At 42.7% G+C, this 27294-nt stretch overlaps 1 protein-coding gene across 1 annotated transcript in view; it reads right to left on the bottom strand.

The window, feature by feature from the left end:
* Positions 1-4329: 4329 nt before the first annotated feature.
* The window catches only part of LOC116986459 (serine/threonine-protein phosphatase 4 regulatory subunit 1-like), a 59489-nt gene continuing 36524 nt past the window's right edge, over positions 4330-27294 (bottom strand). Inside the window, exons 12-20 of the mRNA XM_033042012.1 lie at positions 24554-24816; positions 21402-21494; positions 18770-18955; positions 18119-18280; positions 17261-17361; positions 14043-14163; positions 10788-10922; positions 8556-8697; positions 4330-6169 (exon numbers count right to left, since the gene is read on the bottom strand). Coding sequence (XP_032897903.1) covers positions 6021-6169; positions 8556-8697; positions 10788-10922; positions 14043-14163; positions 17261-17361; positions 18119-18280; positions 18770-18955; positions 21402-21494; positions 24554-24816 — 1352 coding nt within the window. The 3' untranslated portion in view covers positions 4330-6020. The remainder of the gene's footprint in view (positions 6170-8555; positions 8698-10787; positions 10923-14042; positions 14164-17260; positions 17362-18118; positions 18281-18769; positions 18956-21401; positions 21495-24553; positions 24817-27294) is intronic.

Genomic DNA, 27294 nt, shown 5'->3' with positions numbered 1-27294 from the left:
CTCGACCAAACTGTGTGGGAACTTCTCTCGACCATGAAGAAGACTTACCAGTGACCACCTACGACCACGTGTCGACCATGCTGCGTGCTTGTGGCGAGCGCAAACTCTCCTAAACTCGCAAATAAGGTCGCCATAGTGGGACAGGCCCTTTAGGCCTTAGTTTGGCGGTACAGTGCAGAAACAAACCCTTTCACCCACTGAGTCCACATGGACCAGCGATCCCCGCACATTAACACTACCCTACACATATTAGAAACATAGATACATAGAAAATAGGTGCAGGAATAGGCCATTCGGCCCTTTGAGTCTGCACCACCATTCAATATGATCATGGCTGATCATCCAACTCAGTATCCTGTACCTGCCTTCTCTCCATACCCCCTGATACCTTTAGCCACAACTAACTCCCTCTTAAATATAGCCAATGAACTGGCCTCAACTACCTTCTGTGGCAGAGAATTCCACAGATTCACCACTCTCTGTGTGAAAAATGTTTTTCTCATCTCGGTCCTAAAAGATTTCCCCCTTACCCTTAAACTGTGACCCCTTGTTCTGGACTTCCCCAACATCGGGAACAATCTTCCTGCATCTAGCCTGTCCAACCCCTTAAGAATTTTGTAAGTTTCTATAAGATCCCCCCTCAATCTTCTAAATTCTAGCGAGTACAAGTCGAGTCTATCCAGCCTATCTTCATATGAAAGTCCTGACATCCCAGGAATCAGTCTGGTGAACCTTCTCTGCACTCCCTCTATGGCAAGAATCTCCTTCCTCAGATTAGGAGACCAAAACTGTACGCAATACTCCAGGTGTGGTCTCACCAAGACCCTGTACAACTGCAGTAGAACCTCCCTGCTCCTATACTCAAATCCTTTTGCTATGAATGCTAACAAACCATTCGCTTTCTTCACTGCCTGCTGCACCTGCATGCCTACTTTCAATGACTGGTGTACCATGACACCTAGGTCTCGTTGCATCTCCCCTTTTCCTAATCGGCCACCATTTAGATAATAGTCTACTTTCCTGTTTTTGCCACCAAAGTGGATAACCTCACATTTATCCACATTATATTGCATCTGCCATGCATTTGCCCACTCACCCAGCCTATCCAAGTCACCTTTAGGGACAATTTTACATTTACAGTGCCCTCCATAATGTTTGGGACAAAGACCCATCATTTATTTATTTGCCTCTGTACTCCACATTTCGAGATTTGTAATAGAAAAAATAAATCACGTGGTTAAAGTGCACATTGTCAGATTTTAATAAAGGTCATTTTTTTTTTTTCACCATGTAGAAATTACAGCTGTGTTTATACATAGTCCCTCCATTTCAGGGCACCATAATGTTTGGGACACATGGCTTCACATGTGTTTGTAATTGCTCAGGTGTGTCTAAATGCCTCCTTAATGCAGGTATAAGAGAGCTCTCAGCACCTAGTCTTTCCTCCAGTCTTTCCATCACCTTTGGAAACTTTTATTGCTGTTCATCAACATGAGGACCAAAGTTGTGCCAATGAAAGTCAAAGAAGCCATTATGAGAATGAGAAACAAGAATAAAACTGTTAGAGACATCAGCCAAACCTTAGGCTTACCAAAATCAACTGTTTGGAACATTAAGAAGAAAGAGAGCACTGGTGAGCTTACTAATCGCAAAGGGACTGGCGGGCCAAGGAAGACCTCCACAGCTGATGACAGAAGTAGTCTCTCTGTAATAAAGAAAAATTCCCAAACACCTGTCCGACAGATCAGAAACAGTCTTCAGGAGTCAGGTGTGGATTTGTCAATGACCACTGTCCGCAGAAGACTTCATGAACAGAAATACAGAGACTACACTGCAAGATGCAAACCACTGGTTAGCTACAAAAATAGGATGGCCAGGTTAGTTTGCCAAGAAGTTTGCCAAAGAGCAACCACAGTTCTGGAAAAAGGTCTTGTGGACAGATGGGACGAAGATTAACTTATATGAGAGTGATGGCAAGAGCAAAGTATGGAGGAGAGAAGGAATTGCCCAAGATCCAAAGCATACCACCTCATCTGTGAAACACGGTGGTGGGGGTGTTATGGCCTGGGCATGTATGGCTGCTGAAAGTACTGGCTCACTGAACTGCTGATGGTAGTAGCATAATGAATTCTGAAGTGTATAGACACATCCGATCTGCTCAAGTTCAAACAAATGCCTCAAAACTCAATGGCCGGCAGTTCATTCTACAGCAAGACAATGATTCCAAACATACTGCTAAAGCAACAAAGGATTTTTTCAAAGCTAGAAAATGGTCAATTCTTGAGTGGCCAAGTCAATCACCTGATCTGAACCCAATTGAGCATGCCTTTTATATGCTGAAGAGAAAACTGAAGGGGACTAGCCCCCAAAACAAGCATAAGCTAAAGATAGCTGCAATACAGGCCTGGCAGAGCATCACCAGAGAAGACACCCTGAATCACAGACATCAAGCAGTCATTGCATGCAAAGGATATGCAACAAAATACTAAACATGACTACTTTCATTTACATGACATTGCTGTGTCCCAAACATTATGGTGCCCTGAAATGGGGGGGGACGGGGGGGGGGGGGACGCTATGTATAAACACTACTGGAATTTCTACATTGTGAAACCAAAATGTATAAAACTGGCCTTTATTAAAATCTGACAATGTGCACTACATGTGATTTTTTTTCTGTTATAAATCTCAAATGGTGGAGCATAGAGGCAAATAAATAAATTATGGGTCTTTGTCTCAAACATTATGGAGGGCACTGTATCTGGTCTATGAGTGAAGGAGTCAGGATCATGGAGACATTCAGCATAGAACTGGGCTCTTTCTGGCCATGATACCAATTGGGACACTAATCCCAATTGGGACACTAATCCCATTCACTTGCATTGGGTCTATATCTCTCTATGTCTTTCCTATCCAATTGCCTGTCGAAATGCCCTTTAAATATTGTAATAGTATCTTCCTCCACTAGCTCCTCCTGTAGCTAAATAATCAGCACCCTCTGTGTGGAAAAACCAATCCATCAGATCTTTACATTTTTCCCCTCTCACCTTACACAATTTCCTCTCTTTCTGGACTCCTTTGCTCTGATGGAAAGATTGACTATATATCCAATCTACGCTCCTTGTAATTTTGAAAAGCACTCTCTCTACTGTTGTCACATCCTACCTGTAGTGTAGAGCTATGCACAGTACTCTTGAGTGCAGTCTAACCAATGTTTTGTACAAGCGCAACATGACATGGCAACACATGTATGTATACAATGCCTCAGCCTATGTAGGCAAGTATACCAAGTGTTTTGTTGACTTTCCCCATCCACCTATGTCGCCACTTTCAGGAGCTATGCACATGCACCCCAGTCTCTCTGCACATCAATGCTCCTAAGGTCCCAGCCATGTACCCCATATGTCTGCCAGAATTTGACTTCCTCAAGTATATTACCTCAAACTTGTCAGGATTAAATTCCATCTGTCACTTCTCCATCACATTTCCCAACTGTGAAAGATGGATATTTGGATACAAAATACCCCAATTGTGAACTCATAGAAAGAAGTGTCTGGAACTACTACTACAACTTCCAATGTTAATTGAACGTCAAAGATAAAGAAACCATGTTCTGGGGAACAACAACACCCATGCAGTGCAGGACTGCTGGGAAAGATATGAAGATCAGGTCGTCATTCTGGCAGTTCTGCAAAGAGCTGCACTGTCTGATGAGCCGAATGGTTTCTTCTGTTGTGTAACCATTGTGAGGATGGATTTATCAAGTTTTGAAATGCACCCTGGTTCAATGTAACTCAAACCAGTCGGAGACCCACTTCCTCTACCACCAGATGGACAGCAAGTCAACCAAAACAAAATCATTTAAAACAACTTTTGTTTTGGGATTTTAAAAAAAAGGAAGCCTTTAGATCTTGGGTGGGTGTATAAGTGGTTACATTTGAGATTGATACTTTGCTTACAAAGATGGATAATATAAAACTACTTGATCAAGAACCGTGGCCATTCACATCTGGCATCTTCCCACTTCTGCCCAATAATGTGTGGGTCACTCTGCTGTCGGATAACACAAATCATCACTAGAATGAATGAATGAATGAACCCCTTCTACCACACGTTGGCATCACATGAGCCCCATTATTTGTCCCAGCTCTGTCCAATTTGAGCTTGGGCTCAGACACATTTCCATAGTAAAAAGATTGCCAATACCAGGCTAGGCACTAAGAACATCATGAGACTGGAGAACAGCTCCACACAAAAAAATGCCTGCATGCAACAAAGGGTAGTCTTCAAGGATGTTGATGAAAGTGTTGAGAAAAGCATACAAAATCATTACAGCAACACAGTATTTAATGTTAATTGTAAAAACCCAAAACTTGCAACTATAGTTACAATATCGTCAGCCTTTACACTATACAAAAACCTCATTCTTATACACCATTCAATAAAAAACGCTTGGTAATACAAGTTGGCATCAAAACAAGGCAAGTGCAAAGGCAAGAATTCCTGATGCAGGCCAATTCTTTCACCATAATGCATGGAGGAGGAGCTGATGACAAGGACAGAAAAGGAGGGTTGCACATTCAACACCACCTTTCCAAAAAGAGGAATCCTCCTCCACTGGGTTAGACCATTGCTATTACTGTCATGCAGGTAGAACCAAGTTCCCTTTACCCAGCCAGGTATGGCTTTGTTCCCCGACATTGGAACACCAGTTGCCCCAAACCCACCCAGTGTGGTGAGCAATGAAGTTGGACAGTTGCCTAAAGGGGGAGCCTTAGTGGAAAGAGAGGTGGATATCGAAGCAGGCCCAGACTGGTACCAGCAGTCCTCCAGCCACATTCAGCACCAAATAATTAGGTGGAGGTTTCATGTACCTCTCCTTTACCTTGGGAGCACCCTGCAATCCCATCTCCAAGCACTTATCACACTCCCTTCAACAGATATGGAGCAGCTGATCCGAGGATAAAAGTAATTAAATTAATTTATATTTAAAAAAAAAATTAAAAGTTCACTCTACTTCACATTTATCCCATTCAAATCTGAAGGTATAATCAGACCTCTACTTTGCCATTAGTGGTATCAATTGCATTTTCAGTGCTATTAAACTCAAAACCAGTGTTCCCAATTACATTGTGAATTTAAAGAGTTAAAATGCACCTGTGTAGCAGTCTGGCTAATCCCCATCCGCTGGCCTTAAGTGCCACTGCACCTTCCAGGTTAACTTTCAAATGACTAAACTGGCTCAGATGATCAAAGAAAAGTCGGGGTGGGGGGTGAGAGGCCAGGGAGCCTGTGGTTAAAGGAGTACAAGCTTCCCCTTCCCTTTTAAGTTGCTCAGAGACAGTGCTCCCAAGCAGGTCAGCAGAAGTCCATTGTCAACTCGCCAACAGGATGCTGATTGCGTGTTTCCAGGTAGAAATGGAAAGTAACTATTTGTGGGAGGTGGAGAGGAACAGTAAAGAGATATCTGCAAGTTTCCAAAATAGTTAAAACTGTGCTCAAAGGTCACTGTGCTCATGCTTTCTGAAACTTCCAAATGCATGTCATTTGGGCATCTTAGTACAAAGAATCTATACAGAATTAGAAAGGTTAGGAGTGCAGTTTTCTTTAAAAAGATTTCATGCAGTAACAATTTCAAAAGTAGTTTACTTGTAGAAATAGAACTGTATTAACAAATAAAAATAGTTGTGTCAAAGGGTACTTTTAAAAAGGAACTTTCACATTAATTTTCTGATCCAAAAACAGTCAAGGAAACACGGCTCTTGTAGTCACCACCTGTCAGTGAATTCCACACCAGCTCCAACCTGGAATCCTCTTCCCCTCAGTAATAAAAGCTCTGTATTTAACAAAGAGGAAGCTGCTGACATCCTCTAGTCCAGACCCAGCCTGCAGACCAAGGCAACGCCCTCTTCGTCCCTGTGTCGCCTCCACCGTGCGCCAGAGACATGGTTCACCCAGTGCAGCACCACTCTGGCAACTGCGTGTGGTTAGAAAGTCAGACAACTTTGTGGGAAAGGTTCTCAGTTTATGAAGGAGGCGGTGTTTGCGTGGTTGATCCGGAGCTCTGCGCTGGCAAAGTAGCGCACGTCGCGGTCTCTGTCTGACTGCAGGATCAAGACGATCTCTTCAACGGCTTCTACGTGAGGGTTATCAGCCTCTGTGAAATACGCTGGGAAGAAGAGAGGGTCAGTGCACTATGAAACAGAGCCTGCTTACATTCAGTCAGTCAGTCAATGATCGGCAGGAAGCAGGATTAGGCCCACAGCCCCCATGGTCTCCTCTGCCATTCAGTAAGTGATTTTCAGCCTAGCTCACTTTCCTGCCAAGTTCCCATATCCTGACAGCTCAAGTCAAGTTTATTCGTCACATACACATACGAGATGTGCAGTGAAATGAAAAGTGACAATGCTCGCGGACTTTTGTGCAAAAAGACATACAAACAACCAAACAAACTATAAACACAATCACATATTCTTTTACATATAGTCCAGAGGCCAATTCATCACAACCTCAAATACACTCCATGTCCATGATGAATTCCAATAAATTCCAACTCCTGGTGTGAAGATATTTCTTAAAATGGCCAACCTTTTACCTAGAGAATCCCCTTGTGGTTCGATACTCTCCGGCCAGTGAACGCAGTCTGTAGGGATCTACCCCATTAATCCTCTCAGAGTTGTACATTGCATGATCTTATGGGCTCTCGCTGCCCTGACTCCAAGGCAAGTAAACCCTTCCTTATTTGTACTGAATACTACGATTGAAGGGATAAAGCCCTCCAAATCTCAATCCTAAATGCAGAGGTCCCATTTTCATCTGAGGTGCGAATCCTTTGTTGCACCACAAATCTCGAGATTAGCTAGGGAGGATGTTGCAGAAACCCTTGCAGACATATTTGTATCACTGTTGGCCATAGCTGAAGTTCCAAAAAAACTGGAGGTTAACTAATGTACTGTAATTAAAGAAGGAAGCCAAGGACAAGACAGGGAACTACAGGCCGGTGAGCCTGATGTCGGTCGTAGGAAAGTTACTGTGCATATGACCAAACTGTTTACCTACGCTAGTCCCGTTTGCCTGCTTCTGGCCCATATTCCAGCTTGTTCAACAAACCCATCACCCAGAGTATGGAAAAGGTTGCCCCTCGGTTCCCCTTTAAATCTTTCTGCTCTCACCTTTAACCTGTGCTCTCTTGTTTTAGACTCCACCGACCTGGGGAAAAGCCTACGACCATTCATCTTATTTACAAACCTTCAAGATTTAAATAAACTTCGAATGTCACAACTCAGCATCCTATGCTCTGGGGGAAAAAAAGCCCCACCCCATCCAGTCTCTTCTTATACCTCAAGCATCTTTGTGATTCCTTGCTACACCCGCTGGAGCTTAGTGAGGTCCTTCCTATAGCTGGGTAACCCGAACTGCACACAACACTCCAAGTATGGTTTCACCAACATTTCACACCAGTTCTCCTGTTTGTGTGGGTATCTCTCTCTCTAGCTGCTGCCTGACCTGCTTGCAGTTCCAGTATTTCATGCACAAAGATGCTGTGCCCTCTAGTGGACAACACTGAACAAGAACGCAAAATGTTATAAAAACTATTATTTAGTTTAGTGTAGAGATGCAGCACGGAAACAGGCCCTCTGGCCCACCGAGTCTACGCCAACCAACAACCACCCGTACACCAGTTCTATGTTATCCCAGTTTTGCAACCTACACATTAGGGGCAATTTTACAGAAGCCAATTAGCCTACAAACCTGCATGTCTTAAGAATGTGGGAGGAAACCAGTGCCCTGGAGAAAACCTACGCGGTCACAGGAAGAACGTGCAAACTCCATACAGACAGCACCCGTAGTCAGGATCGAACCTGGGTCTCTGGTGCTGTGAGGCAGCAACTCTACCGCTGCACCACTGAAAATAAATCAGGAGATCCTTTTCATGCAAGGAAGGGTTGGTGGAGATCTGAAATACTTTCACCAAAATATGTAGATATTGGCAGCAGGAAATTTTAAAAAATGGAGGCTAATAGAATATTATAAGAATAATATTATTGGAAAATTATATAGGTGCCAGAGGTTATGGGACCAGGCAGGAGAATGGGTTTAGGAGGGAGAGATAGATCAGCCATGATTGAATGGCGGAGTAGACGGGATGGGCCGAATGGCCTAATTCTACTCCTATTCCTTATGACCTTATTATTAGTGATTCAAAGGACATGGAGCCAAAGTGGAAAGGCCATCAAGGTATGAATTTATAATCAAGTTATAATCAAGTTATAATGGCAACTTCTAAAACATCTAATATCAAATGTTCATGTCTAGTTATCTAGCTAAGAGATGGGTCACTACCTGACTGATGACTAGTGGAACTGCTCAAGTTGTCCACTGTTTTAAAGCACTGATGCTTTCAATTTAGGGATGCTTCGTACTTCCAAAAGCAAGCACTTGAAATTTGTATTTGTTTTAAAGATCAATCTGAAATATTAACAGTTTCTCTTCGCAGACGCTGCCCGACTTACTGAGTACCTCCAGCATGTTGTTTTTATTGCATTTTCACTTACGTTTCTCCAGCAATGTATGCCTCAATGCCTTGGCCAGCAGTACACGCACATTCGGGACTGGATCGGTGGCTAAACCCAGCAAACTTGGAAGAAGATGTTCCACAAACTGATTGACTGGCATACATTCTTCCTCCACAATTGCCTGTGCAGAAACAGAAGAAGTTGTTTTTTTCATTTAGTACTGTTTACCTTTCTTTAAATGTTGGTGGTTTTTATTTGAAGGGTGCCAACTCGTAAAATATTACTGCCGAGAGATTCACAATGATTAGGTGTGCAATTTAAAATCAATTTGATCTAAAGTAGAGATTATGACCAGCTCTGGGTCCAATAAGCGAGTTCGGTATTTCAACTGCGCATGCCCAGGTCATGGGTCATTCATGATAAACATTCTCGCCAGCTGAGCTGCTACATGTATACAGACCTGCGTATCATCCATATTTTCCAGTTTTGCTTCTTCGAGGCAAGAAAATACTGCTTTCAAAACTATTAACGATGTATTTATGGTTCATTTGTACAAAGCTACGATGATTTTGTTGGTTTTATTGCTTTATGCTTTGGTGTTTTATTGCTTCTTGCTTCGGAGCGTATAATTGCTATACCAGTGTCTCAAATTAACTGTTATGTTCAGTAGACACTGAAGTTATTGCAGTTAATGGTGTGCCTGGTAAGAACTTAGGCAAACAAACTTTTACAATTCCTGTGATATATTTGGATTTATTCACTCCTTGCAGTATAGTAATGTAACTTGATCAATGGCAGTATGTAGGACATCAGCAGTAAGTACGGTGATCATTCATGTCGCTTTGTGTTTTAGTTTTTTAACTCAGCTGAAAAGAACCAAACAGTTGAAACAGACTCATTCTCGCTACTGCCGTTGCAGTGTCAATCCTTGTGGGTCTATCATTTGCATGCCGCTGGAAATTCAATCTCACCCCACACTCCTCCACTCTCTCACCCTCTCTCACACTCCTCGCGAACACCCACCCGCTACAATAGGCAGAATGTGGACTTTAACATTGTGAAGCCTGCGGTCTCCGGTAAGAGGCCGACTCGGGAGCTCCATGCCGTGGAGAGAGTTTCAATCGCCTCGACGTGGGAGTTTCGATCATCCCAACCGGGCTTCGATCATCTGCTGCTGGGGCTTTGATCGCCATGACTGGTGATGGTTTGACTGCTCCGACCGCGTGAGAACAGAGAGGAAGAAGATTGAACTTCATTGCCTTCCATCACAGTAAGGAATGTGGAATCCACTGTGAGGGATGTTTATGTTAAATGTTATGTGGTTGTGCGTCCTGTTGCTTTTCACTTTCTATGGCCGTATGGTAACTCAAATTTCACTGTCCCTTAATTGATACATGTGACAATAAACTGACCTTGAAACATTGAAAGGGGCAGGCATAGCTGGGGCCCATGCAGGTGCCCATAGCTACACCTTGGACTTGGAGGAAGTGGGAGGAGTCCAAGGAGAAGTTGTTGAGGGCGAGGACCAGCTCCGCTAGGTGGAGTAGAGTGTTAGTAGAGGGGAATTGGAAGGTTCTGCGGTCGAGGAAGAAGCGGAGTGCTTTAAGGCCTTCCTGGGTGGTTGGAGGTGTAGAGTGACTGAACAAGACTATATAGTCTTGGAGGTCCTACTGTTGGTTTTGGAAAATCAGAGCTGACGTGGGAGGGAAGTCAACAAGTAAGAAAAATCATTTCCCCAAGTCCCTGGGCCAGCTGACACCTCTCCCACTGAACCACATATTTCCCCCACCACCACCCCAAATGCATGGTCTTTGGACTTCCTCAACTACCCCTCCCTCCCTTCACATCTTTACCGCACCTTCCCAATCGTCCCAGCCCCGATGCTATTCTTTTATGACCCCTGTAGACCCCACTGGAGTCCACAACCTTCTCTGGGACTGTGCTATCCTGCACAATCTTTACTCTGCCACCCTGAAGCTGTGTTCAAACCTCCACTGGTCAGTCTGTGGATTTAGGCCATGATTCCAAGTGAATTGTGATGTGGTGGAACAGCACAAAAAATGGTCATTGTTACACATATCTATGCCATGGTAAAGCCATGGACTTTCTTGGCGTGCAAATCAAATGTGCCACACAAGCCCCACCAGCTGAAGGGATAGGGAGTGGGGAGCAAACATAAATCATGTATAAACTGCTTTCAAATCACCTCCCCTTTGGCCTGTCATAAAAGGAGTCGCCTTAAGACAAGGAATTATTTGCTCACTCACTTACCTGGCAGATGAAAGCAAATGCCTGCCGCCCAGTCCACTTGGCGCAGTGGCAGAACCGAAAAGTGAGTTCATTCATGAAGTTCACAGCCAATGAGTCTGTGGCAGATGCATAGAACTTCCTTAGGATCTCTACTACCTGTTGATATACAACAACAGAGACCCGTCAGCAAACACGAGCAGTGTGAAAATCAGCAGCTTCTCCTAAATATTTGAATTTGTCCATTGATCAAAGCAGGCCATCACAGTGCAGCCTCAGTATCACTTCACTATTTCTCACCCTCAGCCTTTCAATCCCAAATTGGCTCAAATGGCTGCTCTTTCTTAAGTACCTTTATCCTGACTTGTTAAAGTTTCATTATTCAATTCTACAATGCTAAGCCCTAGAACTTTGACTTCTAATTTCTCAAAACAGTAACAAGCTACAACATTTTCCCTTTTGTATCTAGAAGTCCGTAGGTCTTTCCTGGATGATTTACAATGCGTAATTATCTAACCGGGCAAAAGTCCTCACATTTCATAAAGATCATCATAAAATCATAAGTGATAAGAGTAGAATTAGGCCATTCGGCCCATCGTCTAATCCGCCATTCAATCATGGCTGATTTATCTCTCCCTCCTAACCCCATTCTCCTGCCTTCTCTCCATAACCTCTGACACCCATACTAATCAAGAATCTATCTCTGCCTTAAGTATATCCACTGACTTGGCCTCTTTGGTCCTTTAACTCTGAGGCTACACCTCTCGTCCTGGTCTCTCCCACATAAAGATCAGCCACACAGCATCAGCAGTTCTTGAATGCCAAGTGTTCACACTGATGATGCCACAATCGGAGGTTGGAATACTGGAGTCATACAGCATTGAACCCAACCCACCCATGACAGCCAAGATGCCTCATAGAAGCTGGAGTCATTCGCCAATGCCCGATCTATATCCTTTTCCTTTTCCTATCGATGCACCTGAGCAAATATTGTTATTTTACCTGGATCAACTACTTCCTCTCACAGTTCTTTCTAAATGCCTACCACCTGCTGGGTGAACAAGTTTCTCCTCGGGTGAACAAGTTTCCCCTCGAGTTCATGTTAAATCTCCTCACTTTAACCTCTGCCTTTCAGTTCTAGATTTTCCTACTATGGGGAAAAATATTCTGTGCATTCATCCTGTAGATTCTGCTCATACACCTCTGCAACCTCACATCTGTGCTGCAAGAAATAAAGTCCCAGCCTGTCCAACCTCTCCCTGTACCTCAAGTCCTTCCTCAACCTATCCACGTGTGGTGCCACTATCAGGGAACTATATACTTGTACTCCCATATCCCCCTACTCTATTACACTCTCAGGGCCCTACCATGATACAGAGGGCTGTGGGGGCCAAGTCAGTGGATATTTTTAAGGCAGAGATGGACAAATTATTGAATAGAACGGGTGTCAAGGGTTACGGGGAGAAGGCAGGAAAATGTATTAGGAAGCAGAGATCAGCCATGATTGAACGGCAGGGTGGACTCAATGGGCCGAATAACCTAATTCTACTCAAAGAACTTGTGAACTTGAGAACATTCACAGTAAAAGTCCTGCCCTGATCTGACATCTCAAAATGCAACACCTCATATCAGAATTAAACTCCATTTGCCATTTCTCGGACCATGCGCCCAGCTGATCAAGATCCTACTGTAATTCTTGATAACCATCTTCACAGTCTACGATATTTTAGCGTCATAGCAAACTTATGACAGACCTGTTACATTCTCATCTAAATCGAAGGTCTAGATGACAAACAGCAATGGGCATAGCACCAATCCCTGAGGCACACAGCTAAACATAGACTTCCAATTCAAAAATGAATCTTCCACCACCACCACCTTCAGCTTCCTACTGTAAAGCCAATTCTGTATCCAATTAGCTAGCTCTCCCTAGAACCCATGTGATTTAATCTTCCAGAGTAACCTGAAATCCTACCATATGGCATATTTGCTGAAATCCATATAGATTACGTCTATAGCCCTTCCCACACCAACCTTCTTGGTTACTTCTTCAAAAGACAATCAAATTCATGAGACATGATCTCTCATGCATTAAACTGTGCTGCTAATCAACCCCTTTCTTTCCTAATGCATGTATACCTTATCCCTCAGAATCTTCTCCAGTAACTTTCCTCCCACTGATGTCAGGCTGACGGATCTATCATTCCCAAGTTTTTCTTTGCAGCCCTTTTTACATAGAGGAACAACATTAGTCACCCTCCAGCAGTCTAATGATGATTCATAAATCTCAGTCAGGACTCTTGCAATTTCTTCTCTAATTCCCCAGTGTTCTTAGATATATAACCAAATAACAATTACAGCACGGAAACAGGCCATCTCGGCCCTTCTAGTCCGTGCCGAACACTTATTCTCCCCTAGTCCCATCTACCTGCACTCAGACCATAACCCTCCATTCATTTCCCGTCCATATACCTATCCAATTTATTTTTAAATGATAAAATCGAACCTGCCTCCACCACTTCCACTGGAAGCTCATTCCACACAGCTACCACTCTCCGAGCAAAGAAGTTCCCCCTCATGTTACCCCTAAACTTCTGTCCTTTAATTCTCAAATCATGTCCTCTTGTTTGAATCTTCCCTACTCTCAATGGAAAAAGCTTATCCACGTCAACTCTATCTATCCCTCTCATCGTTTTAAAGACCTCTATCAAGTCCCCCCTTAACCTTCTGCGCTCCAAAGAATAAAGACCTAACTTGTTCAACCTTTCTCTGTAACTTAGTTGCTGAAACCCAGGAAACATTCTAGCAACTCTCCTCTGTACTCTCTCTATTTTGTTGACAAAATATCTGATCAGGCCTGGGAGATTTATCTATCTTCATATGTTTAGTTTAGTTTAGAGATACAGAATGAAAACAGGCCCTTTGGCCCAACAGGTCCTTGCCGACCAATCCATGTAGCCGTACTACTGTCAGAGTGTTTACATCCACTTGAAATAATCTTATCTTAGAACTTGCACAGAAGTGCTACCTTTCAGTGCACACCCTCAACTTTGTGACAGATAGAAGAAACTGCCAAAGCCTGGTTCACGTATCCATTTCTCATTCCTGATACACTGGAGAGGAAGTCAATCGTGAAGGTTCCCTGCAGTGATCCCAACCACAGAAGATAATCTCAGTTTCAGGCCCAAATCCCAAGAGTATATATATAAATGAGAGCCATACATAATTGAAATATGTTAGAACAATAACTTGAGACAGTAATGCTCGTCTTATTCTCACCAACTTGAAGGAAATCCATCGAACTTCAGCAACCTTATCAGAACAAAGTGACAGAGCGATGTGTCGTAAATAGTCGTGGACGTCATTGGGATTATAAAGCTCCAGCAGCAAAATTACTTGTCTGAAAATGATCAAGGCCACATTAGTCTGGTTATAAACTGGACAAGTTTCCTTTTAACACATTCTGCCCACAGATGTCATTTTTAAAACAACTGCCATGGTACAGGTCCACTAACTCAGACTCCTTTAGATCATTTACTTCATACAAAACCTAATGTAAACTGTCATCATCTTGCGTAATTGCCCAGAGATAAATATATGCACCCTGGTTGTACCTCAAAAACAAGCAATTAAATTATAACAATATTAATAAGTCACACGGCCAGCCCACACTCCGTGTTGGACATCATTAATTACATAGCTTGCACCATGAACAGCAAAGACATGATCTGTTTCCTATATTAACTATTTTAAATAAATATTCAGTGTATATTAGTTATAGTGTTTTATAAATGACCATTCAAATGTTCTATAACATAAAATGACTAAACTAAAACATACAAAATAGGCAGTTTATCCATATTACCACAGACATAGGTCTGAACATTAGATTTATGTATCTATAATGGTCCCATATCTCATAGTCAGCGAGTCACAGAAAGATACAGCACAAAAAGAGCCTCTCTGACACACAGAGTCCACATTAACCGTCAATCACCTACTGATACACAACCTGTATTAATCTCATTCTCCCTACGTTCTATCAACTCCCCAGATTCTACCTCTCACCTACACTCTAGCAGTCATTTATAGTGGCCAAATAACCTACCAAGCTGCCCATCTTTGGGATGTGGGAGGAAAATCAGCACACGTGGAGGGAAACTCATGCAGTCACAGAGTTAATGTGCAAACTCCATACAGTCAGCACCTAAGGTCAGATTAAACCTGGGTCTCTGGGGCTGAAGCAGCAGTTTGAATAGCTGTGTCACTGTGCCACCCAATGTAATATGTATGATGTCACCCAATACAATACACTGTAACATCTAGACGGCAGGGCAGTGGCACAGTTGGCAGAGTTAATGACTCACAGCGCCAGAGACTCGGGTGTGATCCCGACCTTGGGTGATGTCTGTGTAGAATTTGCACATTCTCCCTGTGACCGCATGGGTTTCCTCCCATATCCCAATGCACATGGGAGTTCTCAGGTTAATTTGCATGTGGAATTTTCCCCCCAGTGTGTGTAGGAAGTGAAAGTGAAAGTTGGATAACATACAACTTGTGTGAGCAGATGATCAACGGTCCCCGTTTCCATGCCATGTCTTTCAATTAATCAATTTCTTGGATTCTATCATTTGCCTAATTTATCTTTAAATGTTTATCGAGATCCTGCTGGGAACACTAACCTCTAGACCAGTGGTTCCCAACCTTGTTTTGGCCATGCCCCACCTAATCACCTCTAAAATCCTGATGCCCCCCCCCCATATTTTAGCACGAGCAGACAAAGAAATAATTCTAGGAAAATGGAATTTACTCAAAATAACATCTGAAACATAAACTACATATGTTTACCTGATGCCCACCTTAAAAATCAAATTGCCCCCCTGTGGGGCGTATGCCCCACTTTGGGAACCACTGCTCTAGACGTACTTACAACAGCTTCACAGTCTCCTGCACACCACGCTTCACCAGCTTTCTGACTGAATTTTTGCCCATTTCACTTTGTGTCCACATTACTCCTTAATCTGCAAATATTCTGATGCACTTCTCTATTCCTTCAACAACCCCCCCTTCAGCAGTTTAAACACTGCAGAGCAGATGCATCAAATCTGGTACGTGATGAATAAGTACCATGCCAATGCGCCATGTGAGCAGAGACACAAAATATTGGAGTAACTCAGGCCATGTGTGCATTCTGGGAATTATAGAGGTCTGAAGTGGATCGGTCAAAGAAGAATGGATTCCTGGAGGTCACTGCACCAAACAAAGGCCGCTTGCTTACAGTCTAACTAGTGAACTATATATCTTTACTGTTGGACTGTGACCATGACCAACAATGAAGCAATTTACTGGAATATTGCGATTAACATTTTATAACTGAGCTCACTAACATTTGAACGTTTCATCAGTTTGAGAAAACAAACTTATACCTTACATTTCCCCCATAAACTGAAGCTGGCCAACTAATTTAATGTCACGTGCACCTCTTCCAATCTCATCTAATGTATCCGCTGTTCCAGGTCTGGACTCCTATATCATTACTTTCCCTCTCTCTCTCTCTCTCCATCCCTCCCCATCCTAGATCTCCAACCAGTCTGTCTTCCTGATTAAATTTTATCTTTGTATGCTTCCTTGTCACCATCCCCTAGCTAACAATGATCTTATTCTATATTTTCCTTGACCCTCATCCCCTTTGATGTCTCATTTTCACACCTTACCCTTCCAACGGGCCGCGCGGTCAGAAGGCTTCATGACGGGCTGCGGCTGTGGACTGGGAATGCAGCCGGAGGTCTTAATCGAGGCGCGGCCGTCTCGATGCCTCCTGAATCGGCGCGTAGAAGCCCGGGTCGGGGCCCGGCCGGGGCCTCGTGGGTCGGGCAAAGCGGCAGACAGAGCCCACAGCGGCAGCGGTGAAGCCTCTCGACTATGGGGCCTCGGTGGTGGTGAAGTCTTGCGGCAGCGGCGATGCCTCAAGGGTCGACCCACGGGTGATGGTCGATGAGAGCGTGGAGGACCGCCGTGAGGGGAAGAACAATGGACAGGGGGGGGTGGACACAAAGGACAATGGGGACCCAGCACGGGGCTACTGCTGTGGTGGGGGAAGGGGAGAAAAGGAGGGGGAGCCAGTGTGCTTTGTAACTTTGTCAGCACTGTAGGTGGCTGCTATTTGTATACGTTGTGTATGCAAGCAAATAATCTCACAGTGCCTAGTCACATGTGACAATAAAGTATTCCTATTCCTATATCTGGGTCTCCCTCTCCTGACTGTCTGAAGAAGGGTCTTAACCCAAAACATCACCCATTCCTTCTATCCAGAGATGCTGCCTGTCCCGCTGAGTTACTCCAGTATTTTGTGTCTATCCTCAGTGTAAACCAGCATCTGCAGTTCCTCCCTACATAATTTAATGTCTTAATTCACACAGAAAAGCTCTCATTCTCATAACAGTTTCAAAAGAAAAGTTTCAGATCTTTACGTTGAGCAGAAAGCACAGAATACTTACTCTGCTAATTCGTATCGGAAACGCCAGTTCCTGCTGTTATCTGTTACCATGAACTCTTGGAGCTGGTACAAATACTCACGGCGCTTGTCCACGTGAAGCAGCTGTGAATAAGAATCAAGAGTCAAAGTCAAGAGAGGAATAAATCGGGCAGATGCACAGAATCTCTTGCCTAGAGTAGGGGGAAATGACAACCAGACATAGGTTCAAGGTGAAGGGTAAAAGATTTAATAGGATTCGGAGGTGTAATCTTTTCCACACAAAGCGTGGTGGGTGTATGGAACAAGCTGCCAGAAGAGGTAGATGAGGCTGGGACTACCCCAGCATTTAAGAAACAGATAGATCCCAGGTACATGGATAGGACAGGTTTGGCGGGATATGGACCAAATGCAGTCAGGTGGGACTAGGGTAGCTGGAACATGTTGGCCGGTGTGGGCAAGTTGGGCCGAAGGGCCTGTTTCCACACTATCACTCGAAGAGTGTTTATTATCATATGTCCTGAAACATAACAATGACATTCTCACTTGCAGCAGCCAACAGATAACAAACACTAGTGTGGGACAGATAAAAGCAGCTAAACAGCTTTCACAACATGCTTAAAGAAAGTAATTTATTCTTATTAAGTAGCCAATTGTCTTAAATTTCAGCAGTACGTCACCGTGTTCAAAGGACCACACTAAAAACGGCAAGATAATGTTCAAAACAACAGAGGTTCACTGTGTGCATTAACCTACATCTGTGGCAAGGTAAAGATGAACAACCGCACATAGTTATTTCACTTATATTTATCACATAGAAGGCACAATTGTGAAAATAATTCAACTTCATAAACCTCAAAATGCCCAATCTAATGAAGCTTACTTTCAAGAAGTCGTATAGATGCTTCAGGACTCCAATTCGCACTTCATCCAGATCCTTCAGAAAGCCATTGAAAATTGGAAGCAGATCAGCAGCAGTGAGCTGATCGCCGAGGATCACAGCAAGTTCATGTATGGAAAAGGCCAGTGTTCGCCGCACTTTCCACTGTCAAAGGTGAACAAAACACATTGGAAAAGTAAACACATCATCTTTAAAATGCCCAATGCTTCAAATACAGTAATTGTGTACCTCTGTGCTGTTTGATGAACTCTGCTACCCACAAATTGACTGTTGTATTTTTTATATTACAGTTGTACAGTTGATAAGAATAGGTTTACAAAATGCTGCTTTGTCGGTTTCTTTATCAAACACAAATTGATTTAATTTATTTTCTTCTGCTCTTGAGTTATGACTAAAACAATGGGTTCGGGTTCCTTGCACAATTTTCTTTGCACTATCAAAGAGGGACCGTTTACATCTACCCCCATCCCCCCCCCACACTCTCATTACTCCTACACAAATCGTTGCCCCAACCCGCCACTCCAGCCCAGTACTTCCATGCAACTCGTGTAAATAAGAAACAAGTATTTCCCTTGTTCTTGTGTTACACATCATTAGTCCAAACACAAGACAACTTGGGGTTGAAATACTTGCCTGCACATCGGATGCCAAAGTTTCATAAGTAGTCTTTAAACAATGCCAATTCTGCCTGCCAAGGGTTAGAGCCACACCTGGGAGGCTGTATGCGCAGTGCTTTGTAATTTCCGTGTCAACGGTTTGAGCTCGGGAGGGATCAGTCATCGATAGATACTGATCCAGCAACTGTTGCGGAATAACATCCTATAAGAGTGAAAGAGCATATTTTGCAAGTTAGCGACGGCAACAAAAAAAAACTTTATAAATTAAACTTGTCAATGCAAAAGAGATAAATCAAACTGAATGTTTAAGAAGGAACTGCAGATGCTGGAAAATCGAAGGTTGACAAAAATGCTGGAGAATCTCAGAGCGTGAGGCAGCATCTATGGAGCGAAGGAAATAGGCGACGTTTCGGGTTGAGACCCTTCTTCAGACTGCCGCCTATTTCCTTCGCTCCATAGATGCTGCCTCACCCGCAGAGTTTCTCCAGCATTTTTGCCGAAGTCAAACTGAAAGTGCTTTGGGTTGAAAATCCCATCACTGTGGCTCAACTGGACAAATACAGATCCCAACCCTGTGATAGATACAAAATGCTGGAGTAACTCAGCGGGACAGGCAGCATCTCTGGAGGGAAGGAATGGGTGACGTCACCCATTTTTCTCTACAGAGATGCTGCCTGTTACTCCAATATTTTATGTCTATCTTCGGTTTAAACCAGCGTCTGCAGTTCCTTCATACACATCCCAACCCTGTGAGTTGGAAAGGCGTCATGGGGCAGTGCTGAATGGAAATCCTATTCCCAAGCTCAGATCCGATTCTTTGCAGGATAAACCAGTAATTGCTGGAAATATTTAGTGGGCTTAGAACATCTGTAAAATGTTTTAGGTCAGTGACCTGTTTCTTATTTATCTTTCACCACTGATGCTGCTTAATATGCTGATTAATTCTAGTGTTTTTTAGTACATCAGTTCAATGTCTCAATAGCAGGAAGGCATCTTCAACAAATGCAACCACACTGACAGCTGATGGGAGAATTTATGTACAAGAGCACAATCAGCTTCTTATATGAAGCAAGAATGTTACCAACTGAGCTAATACTGGATTGAATGAAACGAATCTTCTACATACTGTAGCCCTTAGGCAGACAGTTTGATAGCTGAGACATGAATAGATACAGACTGCAACACAGTTTTTAAAGAACAGGCATTTCTTCTATAAAGTTACACATGTTATGGCATTGATGCTCTGCACCATTAGATCTGCAATGCCACCTGCCACTTTCTACGCTGTTCTGGACATCTATTATCATGATAGATGGAGCAAGAGAACATTTACAAGCAGCAGCTTCTGAATGATGCCCACAGGAAAGGCAAGTGTAGGCCTGTGGGAGTACTACCTATTGCCCAAGCCAAATAAATCAATAACAACCTAGATTTTGCGCTAGACCTTTTTTTAATGTTAAAAATCACACGGTGGATTACCCTAATACCATGCGTGAAAGTTGCATAAAAGGGAGAGAACTTCAAACGTCAGATTCCCTGTGTAAAGCTAGGCTAAGTCTCTAAATCAGTCTGAAGAAGGGTTTCGACCCGAAACGTTGCCTATTTCCTTCGCTCCATAGATGCTGCTGCACCCGCTGAGTTTCTCCAGCTTTTTTGTGTACCTAGGCTAAGTCTCTGTCATTTTTCAAGTAGTGAGATCGAAAATAGCTGTGCAGTTAAATTTTGCATGTTCCCATCAGCTGATGTAACTGGAGGAGCTCAATGTTGTTTCTCATGTTTTATTCAATTCAATATTAGCTCAGCTGGTAACATTCTCACTTCAAATGGGTGCTAGGGAGAACAACATTTCTTACAAAACAGAAATTAAGAGGCAAATGTTCCCAACAGATGTTGAAGTAGCAAAAACATGCACAAATTGCTCGTCCAATTTACAATTGCACTGCATTACTATGTTTCGGAGTTAGGAAAATTAATTTCTTGCCTCACCTCTAAGTATTTTCTTCACTTTATGCTCTTTTAATTTTAACTCTCGCATCTTGTACTTCCTTCATCCCGCCAATAGTGTCTGCGTGTGAAGCTCTCTAGTCCCAAGCTCTGGAATTCCCTCCACAAACCTCCCTTAACTCAATGTCTATTCTTTCCTCAATCCTGCTTAATGCTATGCGACATGGCAGTAGGTTACACCTTTTATACACACAAGTTGTTGCTATTTTCTGGTGAAGGGGGCAGATAGTGGAAAATAAAAAATGTTAAGCAGAAATGCACAAATTATCCATTATTGATCAGTAATCGCCTCTCAAATTACTGCCAGATTTAAAAAAAGAGAAAAAAGAAAAAGAAAAAAAGAAAAAAAAATAGGCTGCTAGTTTGAAAGTTAAATGAAAAACATCACTGGAAAAGTTGACCCACAGCATTCCAAACCCGATCTCAAGAAATAATTACCTATTTTATTTAACCATTAGGGATCATCAGTAAGTTTGCTCCTAAGCAACGAGGCAAATCTGGTTAATTTCACCATGTTACCAGGATTTCAATGCAAGAAGGTTAGAAAAATCAGACGTTTATTCAAAAAATCCCAGAATTTCACTTAATTAGTGGTTGTTAAACTTAACCTGAGCATTACTCTAATGAAACTAAACTTTACCCACCTGTATTTTTGATTGATCATCGCCAAATAGCAAACTGTCGTGACGTTCCATCTCGAGTGACTCGGCATGACAATGTGTCTCGCTACTCAGGTTCTGGAATGGAAAAACATACAAAATGCATGCAACATATTTAATTGGAGTGGGGTTTGATACTACTCCAAACAAACCAACAGTTTACAAACAAGACCCACAAAGGACATTCAGTAAAAGAGTTCCTGAAAATGCACATCATGCTTTTATTGAATGGACTTAAGTATCACCAATTAAGCCAGCAGCATAGGTAACGTCTCGCAAAACCGTGCCCTGTGAGAGAATATTAGAGCTGATATCAGGGTAGTCTCGGCTATCCAAGGTAGCCGAGTGACCTCTATTTTATATGCCAAGATTTTCCTTGTTTTGTTGAATAGCCCAGCTAGAGGATGAAATCAAAGAATGCAAAGCCCTTCACTCACTGAAAGACACAAATTGCCAGTAAAACTCAACAGGTCTGGCAGCATCCCCGGTGACCCTGAAGAAGAGTCCCTACCCGAAACATCACCTAGCCATGTTCTCCAGGGATGCTGCCTTACCTGCTGAGTTACTCCAGCAATGTGTGTCTTTCCTTGGCAAACCAGCACCTGCAGTTCCTTATGTTTGCTTTTCTGCCACTGTCATTTTACACTCATGTTATTTGCTTAAGTGCCTGGCTGATTTTGGTTGTAATGGAATTGGTTATAATGGTCAAGAGACCAGAAAGAAAAAAAGGACAGATTGTAACTGATAGGATTGATGTTGGAACGGCTAAGCTGGCCCTTGTGCTTGTTTCAGTTTTTTCAAGTCAATAGGCTTTTATCAAGTCAATAGGCACAAGGCTTAACGGAAGTTCCATTTCAGTTAAACCCCTTCTCCACATGCTATAATCAGATGGACACATTGGTACTTGTACCTTGGGTATAATATGCAGTTCCTGTGAAGCTCAAACCAAATTTACAAACGGGGTTTTGCAATCAGATTTTCCTCAGCGTGCAAACTTGCCCTGCTGTATGCTCAGAATTGCTTCCTTTGGTCATTATTCTGCATAGTTTCTTTCAATGGTAACTCTGCTGTCAAAGGTGACCACAAGTGCCACACATGACTTTACTCAGCATCAAATAGTGTGCACACCATGGGCTCACCAACCCTGCTGAAAATGTTTATGAAGAGGCTGGCAAATCATTTCTCTCCACAGATGTTGCTGAATATTTTCTGCATGAGCTCTATTTCCCACCAATCCCAGATCTTTATTTCATATAAATAATGCATTTTAGTTTTAGTGATACAGTGCGGAAACGGGCCCTTTGGCCCGAGACCGCGCCGACCAGCGATCCCTGCACATTAACACTATCCCACACACACCAGGGAAATTTTGCATTTACAACAAGCCAAATTAACCTACAAACGTGTACGTCTCGAGTGTGGGAGGAAACCGAAGATCTCGGAGAAAACCCACGCAGGTCACGGGGAGAACGTACAAACTCCGTACAGACAAGCACCCATAGTCAGGATCGAACCCGGGTCTCTGGTGCTGTAACACAGTAGTTCTCCTGTTGCACCACATTGCCCAATGATCAAAGAAAATGGGGGAACATTTTTTTTTTGCTGTGCCTATAATTTTTCACCTGATTTTCTCATAATTGTTTAATAGCAACAGGAACATCTTGTTATTTTAAGAGTTGGCTGTGCGCAGACTGACCCAAGGTCAACATTATATAAATCACACAGATTTAACAGTTTTCCACTGATAGCAAAGTAAATTAACCTACAAACGTGTACGTCTCAAATTTCCACCAACCCTGGTTGTGTGGCAATAAATTATATCTATCTATCTATCTATCTATCTAAATCACAGTCTGCCTGCCAAAGTTAAAAATGCACCAGCTCAGATGCTCTGGACCTTGTGCATATATAATTCTATTATTTGCACTCTGAAACATCTACACTTGTGGAGGTTTGCCACAAAGGAACCATAGAAGCAGTCGGGCAGAAACGGTGGCGCAGCTGTAGAGTTGCTGCCTTGCAGCGAATGCAGCACCGGAGACCCGGGTTCGATCCAGACTACGGATGCTGTCTGTACAGAGTTTGTATGTTCTCCCCGTGACCTGCGTGGGTTGTCTCCGAGATCTTCGGTTTCTTCCCACACTCCAAAGACGTAAAGGTTTGTAGGTTAATTGGCTTGGTAAATGTAAAAATTGTCCCTTGTGGGTGAAGGACAGTGTTAATGTGCGGGGATCGCTGGTCAGCGAGGACCCGGTGGGCCGAAGGGCCTGTTTCCGCGCTGTATCTCTAAACTAAACTCTAACCGGCGCGGCTTTAAGTGGCCGTGGGACTTGCTAGCGCCCGCCGGGGGCTTTGACTTTGACTTCGGGAGAGGAATGGAGAGCAGGGGAGAGACAAGACTTTGCCTTCCATCACAGTGAGGAGGAGATTCACTGTGATGGATGTTTGTGTAAATTGTGTTGGTGTGTGTCTTGGTTCTTTTCTTGTATGACTGCAGAAACCAAATTTCGTTTGAACTTCATGTGAGGTTCAAATTACAAATAAACGATATTGTATTGTATAAAACACAGTTCATAATTAATTATATAAATGTAGCACCACTCCCTCCATAGCACAGAAACATTAAAAATTGATAAATAGACATCCAAAAGGTTGATGTTGTGTTCTTTCTCCACAGATGCTGCTACAGGACAAGAAATAGGTGCAGAATTAAGCCATCCTACACATCGATCATGGCAGATTATTTTTCCCTCTCAACTCCATTCTCTTGCTTTTTCTTTGTAACCTTTGACACCCATACTGATTAATACTCAATGATTCAGCCTCCACCGTAGTCTGTGGCAATGAATTCCACAGATTCACCACACTGTGGCTAAAAAAATTCCTCCTCAGCTCCATTCAAATTTTGACGTGTCAGCTCCAAGAGAAACACAGAAAGCAGCAGGAGTATTTCGGCTACCATGTTTTTGTAAAAAGCATTGGATGCAACATGCAAGATTATACTTAATACCAGAAGATTTTCAGTAACATACAAGACACATTTGGTCCTATGAAAACTCCAATATTTGGATCCAGTGAAGATCTTGGAATACTCTTGTGTATATGAAGCAGGGGTTTGAAAGATATTGTTAACGTACCATAATCTGTTCATTTTCATTAGATTCTAAACATTCAACCAAGAGTTCAGTTGATGGCCTTGTAACCTCAGCTGTAGTGTCCAAGCCAACAGATACTTCAGTCTTGATGCAATTGGTGTCAGTTGGGGAGGCAAGTTCTGGGCTGAAGAGTGATGCATCAGCCTGGTCTGCATCTGTATTTTCACCATCAGCTGACAGTTCTTCTTCTGGCACAGAATCCAATCGTGCAGCTCGAAGAGCCGCACTAATCACCTGGACCTGTGCTGCAGGAGGAAAACAAATATGGCCATTAGAGACAACCCCCTTCAGGTTTCACTGTCGTTTCAGTCAACATGTCAGCAGCTGGGTGCAATAGGATAGTTCTGTTCCGTCACGAGACACTTCACAATGCACAGTAGACAGCAGCTCTTGTGAAATATAAATGTATGGGATAGGCAGGTATCAATTAAAGGGTGAGCTGCAATACAGAGTGGAAGAGGTTGCTCTTCAGCTTAAAACTGGAATAGGGAGATGACATCGAACAGTAAACGTGAACAATTCAGAATGTAGAACACGCATTTACATGGAACAGTGCAACTATTTCATTAATTGTTTTTAGTTTTAGTTGAATATTGCTAATATCATCATTTACAGGTGGTTCCAAATATATATGTTAATGGTCCTAACAATCTGCTGGCTGGGAGGTGGTAGGGATAGTGTAGAGTTGAGGTATTGCGGAAGAAGAATCCCTTGCTACCTATCCAATGAAACTAGTGAGAAATAAATTGCCCAAGGAACTTTTGCATGGTTAAGCATGTACAGCAAGATTCTCTCAACAATAATGAAATGAATGGCCCTACAGGCCTTTCTAAATTTGATTACTTCTCGCAATTACTTGGTCTAGAGCAAAACTGTTGAAGGACAGCATCAGGGAACAATTCATCATAAAAACACAAATAAATAGGAGTAAGAGTAGGCCACCAGGTTCCTTAAGCCTGTCTTGCCATTCAATAACGTCATGACTATTCTATGCCGGCATCAACTCTTCTTCTGTGCCAGTTCCCCATAATCCACAATCTTTCAAATATTTATCTAACTCCACCTTAAATATATCCAATGATCTGGCTTCTACCACCTTCATGGGCTAGAATTCTAGAGATTTAGTCAGAAAATGATGGGAATCTGAGATCCTCTATCCCAAAAGGCTATCACAACTAGGTCACTTCAAAATTTCAAAAGTCTGATTGACCTCCATCAATATAAGATAGTTATTTCTGCTCCAATGCTCATTGGATCTAAGGCGATTGATGAATACGACATGTGTACTACGAGGGCCTAATTAGTTATAACATGATTGGGAAGAAGTGAACCACTTCAAGGTTAAGTGTAGGAAGGAACTGCAGATGATGGTTTCAATCGAAGATAGACACAAAAAGTAACTCAGCGGAGTCTGTAGAAGGGTCTCGACCCGAAACGTCACCTATCCCTTTTCTCCAGAGATGCTGTCTGATCCACTGAGTTACTCCAGCTTTTTGTGCCTATCACTTAAAAGTTAAGTCGCAAATTGGCAAGCAGAGAAAAGATGTGATGGAAATTTTTTTTGTCTATGTAGCATCCCGCAGTAATCAAACACCACTGCCTCATAAGAACACGTCTGTCAGTTTCACTGGGGTGGCCATTGAAATTGACATGCAATAACTTCTACTGACACGTGTTATGATGCTCTATAAAATAATGCAACATTGTCTTCTGTATTTTTAGTTAACGAAAATAAACATAGCAATTAAAAAGACCTTTATTCTTTAAAATCCTGCAAGGAAAAATAAATTTGTTATTGCAAGTCTAAAAATCTCTACCGATTTAACCCCATTTTCCTCATTGATATAATTAGTTTTATAATGCTATTTTCTATTACACAAGGTTTCAGGAATGCAACCATTTGCACTAAGAGATACTTAACCAAAGTGGGTAAACATAGAAACATATAAAATAGGTGGAGTAGGCCATTCGGCCCTTCGAGCCTGCACCGCCATTCGATATGACCATGGCTGATCATCCAACTCAGTATCCCATCCCTGCCTTCTCTCCATACCCCGATCCCTTTAGCCACAAGGGCCAGATCTAACTCCCTCTTAAATATAGCCAATGAACTGGCCTCAACTACCTTCTGTGGCAGAGAATTCCACAGATTCACCACTCTCTGTGTAAAAAATGATTTTCTAATCTCGGTCCTAAAAGACTTCCCTCTTATCCTTAAACTGTGACCCCTAGTTCTGGACTTCCCCAACATCGGGAATAATCTTCCTGCATCTAGCCTGTCCAACCCCTTAAGAATTTTGTAAGTTTCTATAAGATCCCCCCTCAATCTTCTAAATTCTAGCGTGTACAAGCTGAGTCTATCCAGTCTTTCTTCATATGAAAGTCCTGCCATCCCAGGAATCAGTCTGGTGAACCTTCTCTGTACTCCCTCTATGGCAAGAATGTCTTTCCTCAGATTAGGAGACCAAAACTGTACGCAATACTCCAGGTGTGGTCTCACCAAGACCCTGTACAACTGCAGTAGAACCTCCCTGCTCTTATACTCAAATCCTTTTGCTATGAACGGATTCAGATAGAGATCAACCATGCTGTAATTAAGTAGTTAATTGTTTCAAAGCACAGAATAAAATAATACTTCCCTTCTTGAGCCTTAGGAACAAAAAACTCTTAAATATACATATACTTAGATTTAAAAATATCCATAAAAGGGAAACAACATTGAC

Source organism: Amblyraja radiata, chromosome 23 (assembly GCF_010909765.2).
Source record: "Amblyraja radiata isolate CabotCenter1 chromosome 23, sAmbRad1.1.pri, whole genome shotgun sequence".
Classification (NCBI taxonomy): domain Eukaryota; kingdom Metazoa; phylum Chordata; class Chondrichthyes; order Rajiformes; family Rajidae; genus Amblyraja; species Amblyraja radiata.
The sequence above is the reverse complement of the archived record's forward strand: the minus strand, read 5'-3'. Positions and strand labels throughout refer to the sequence as shown.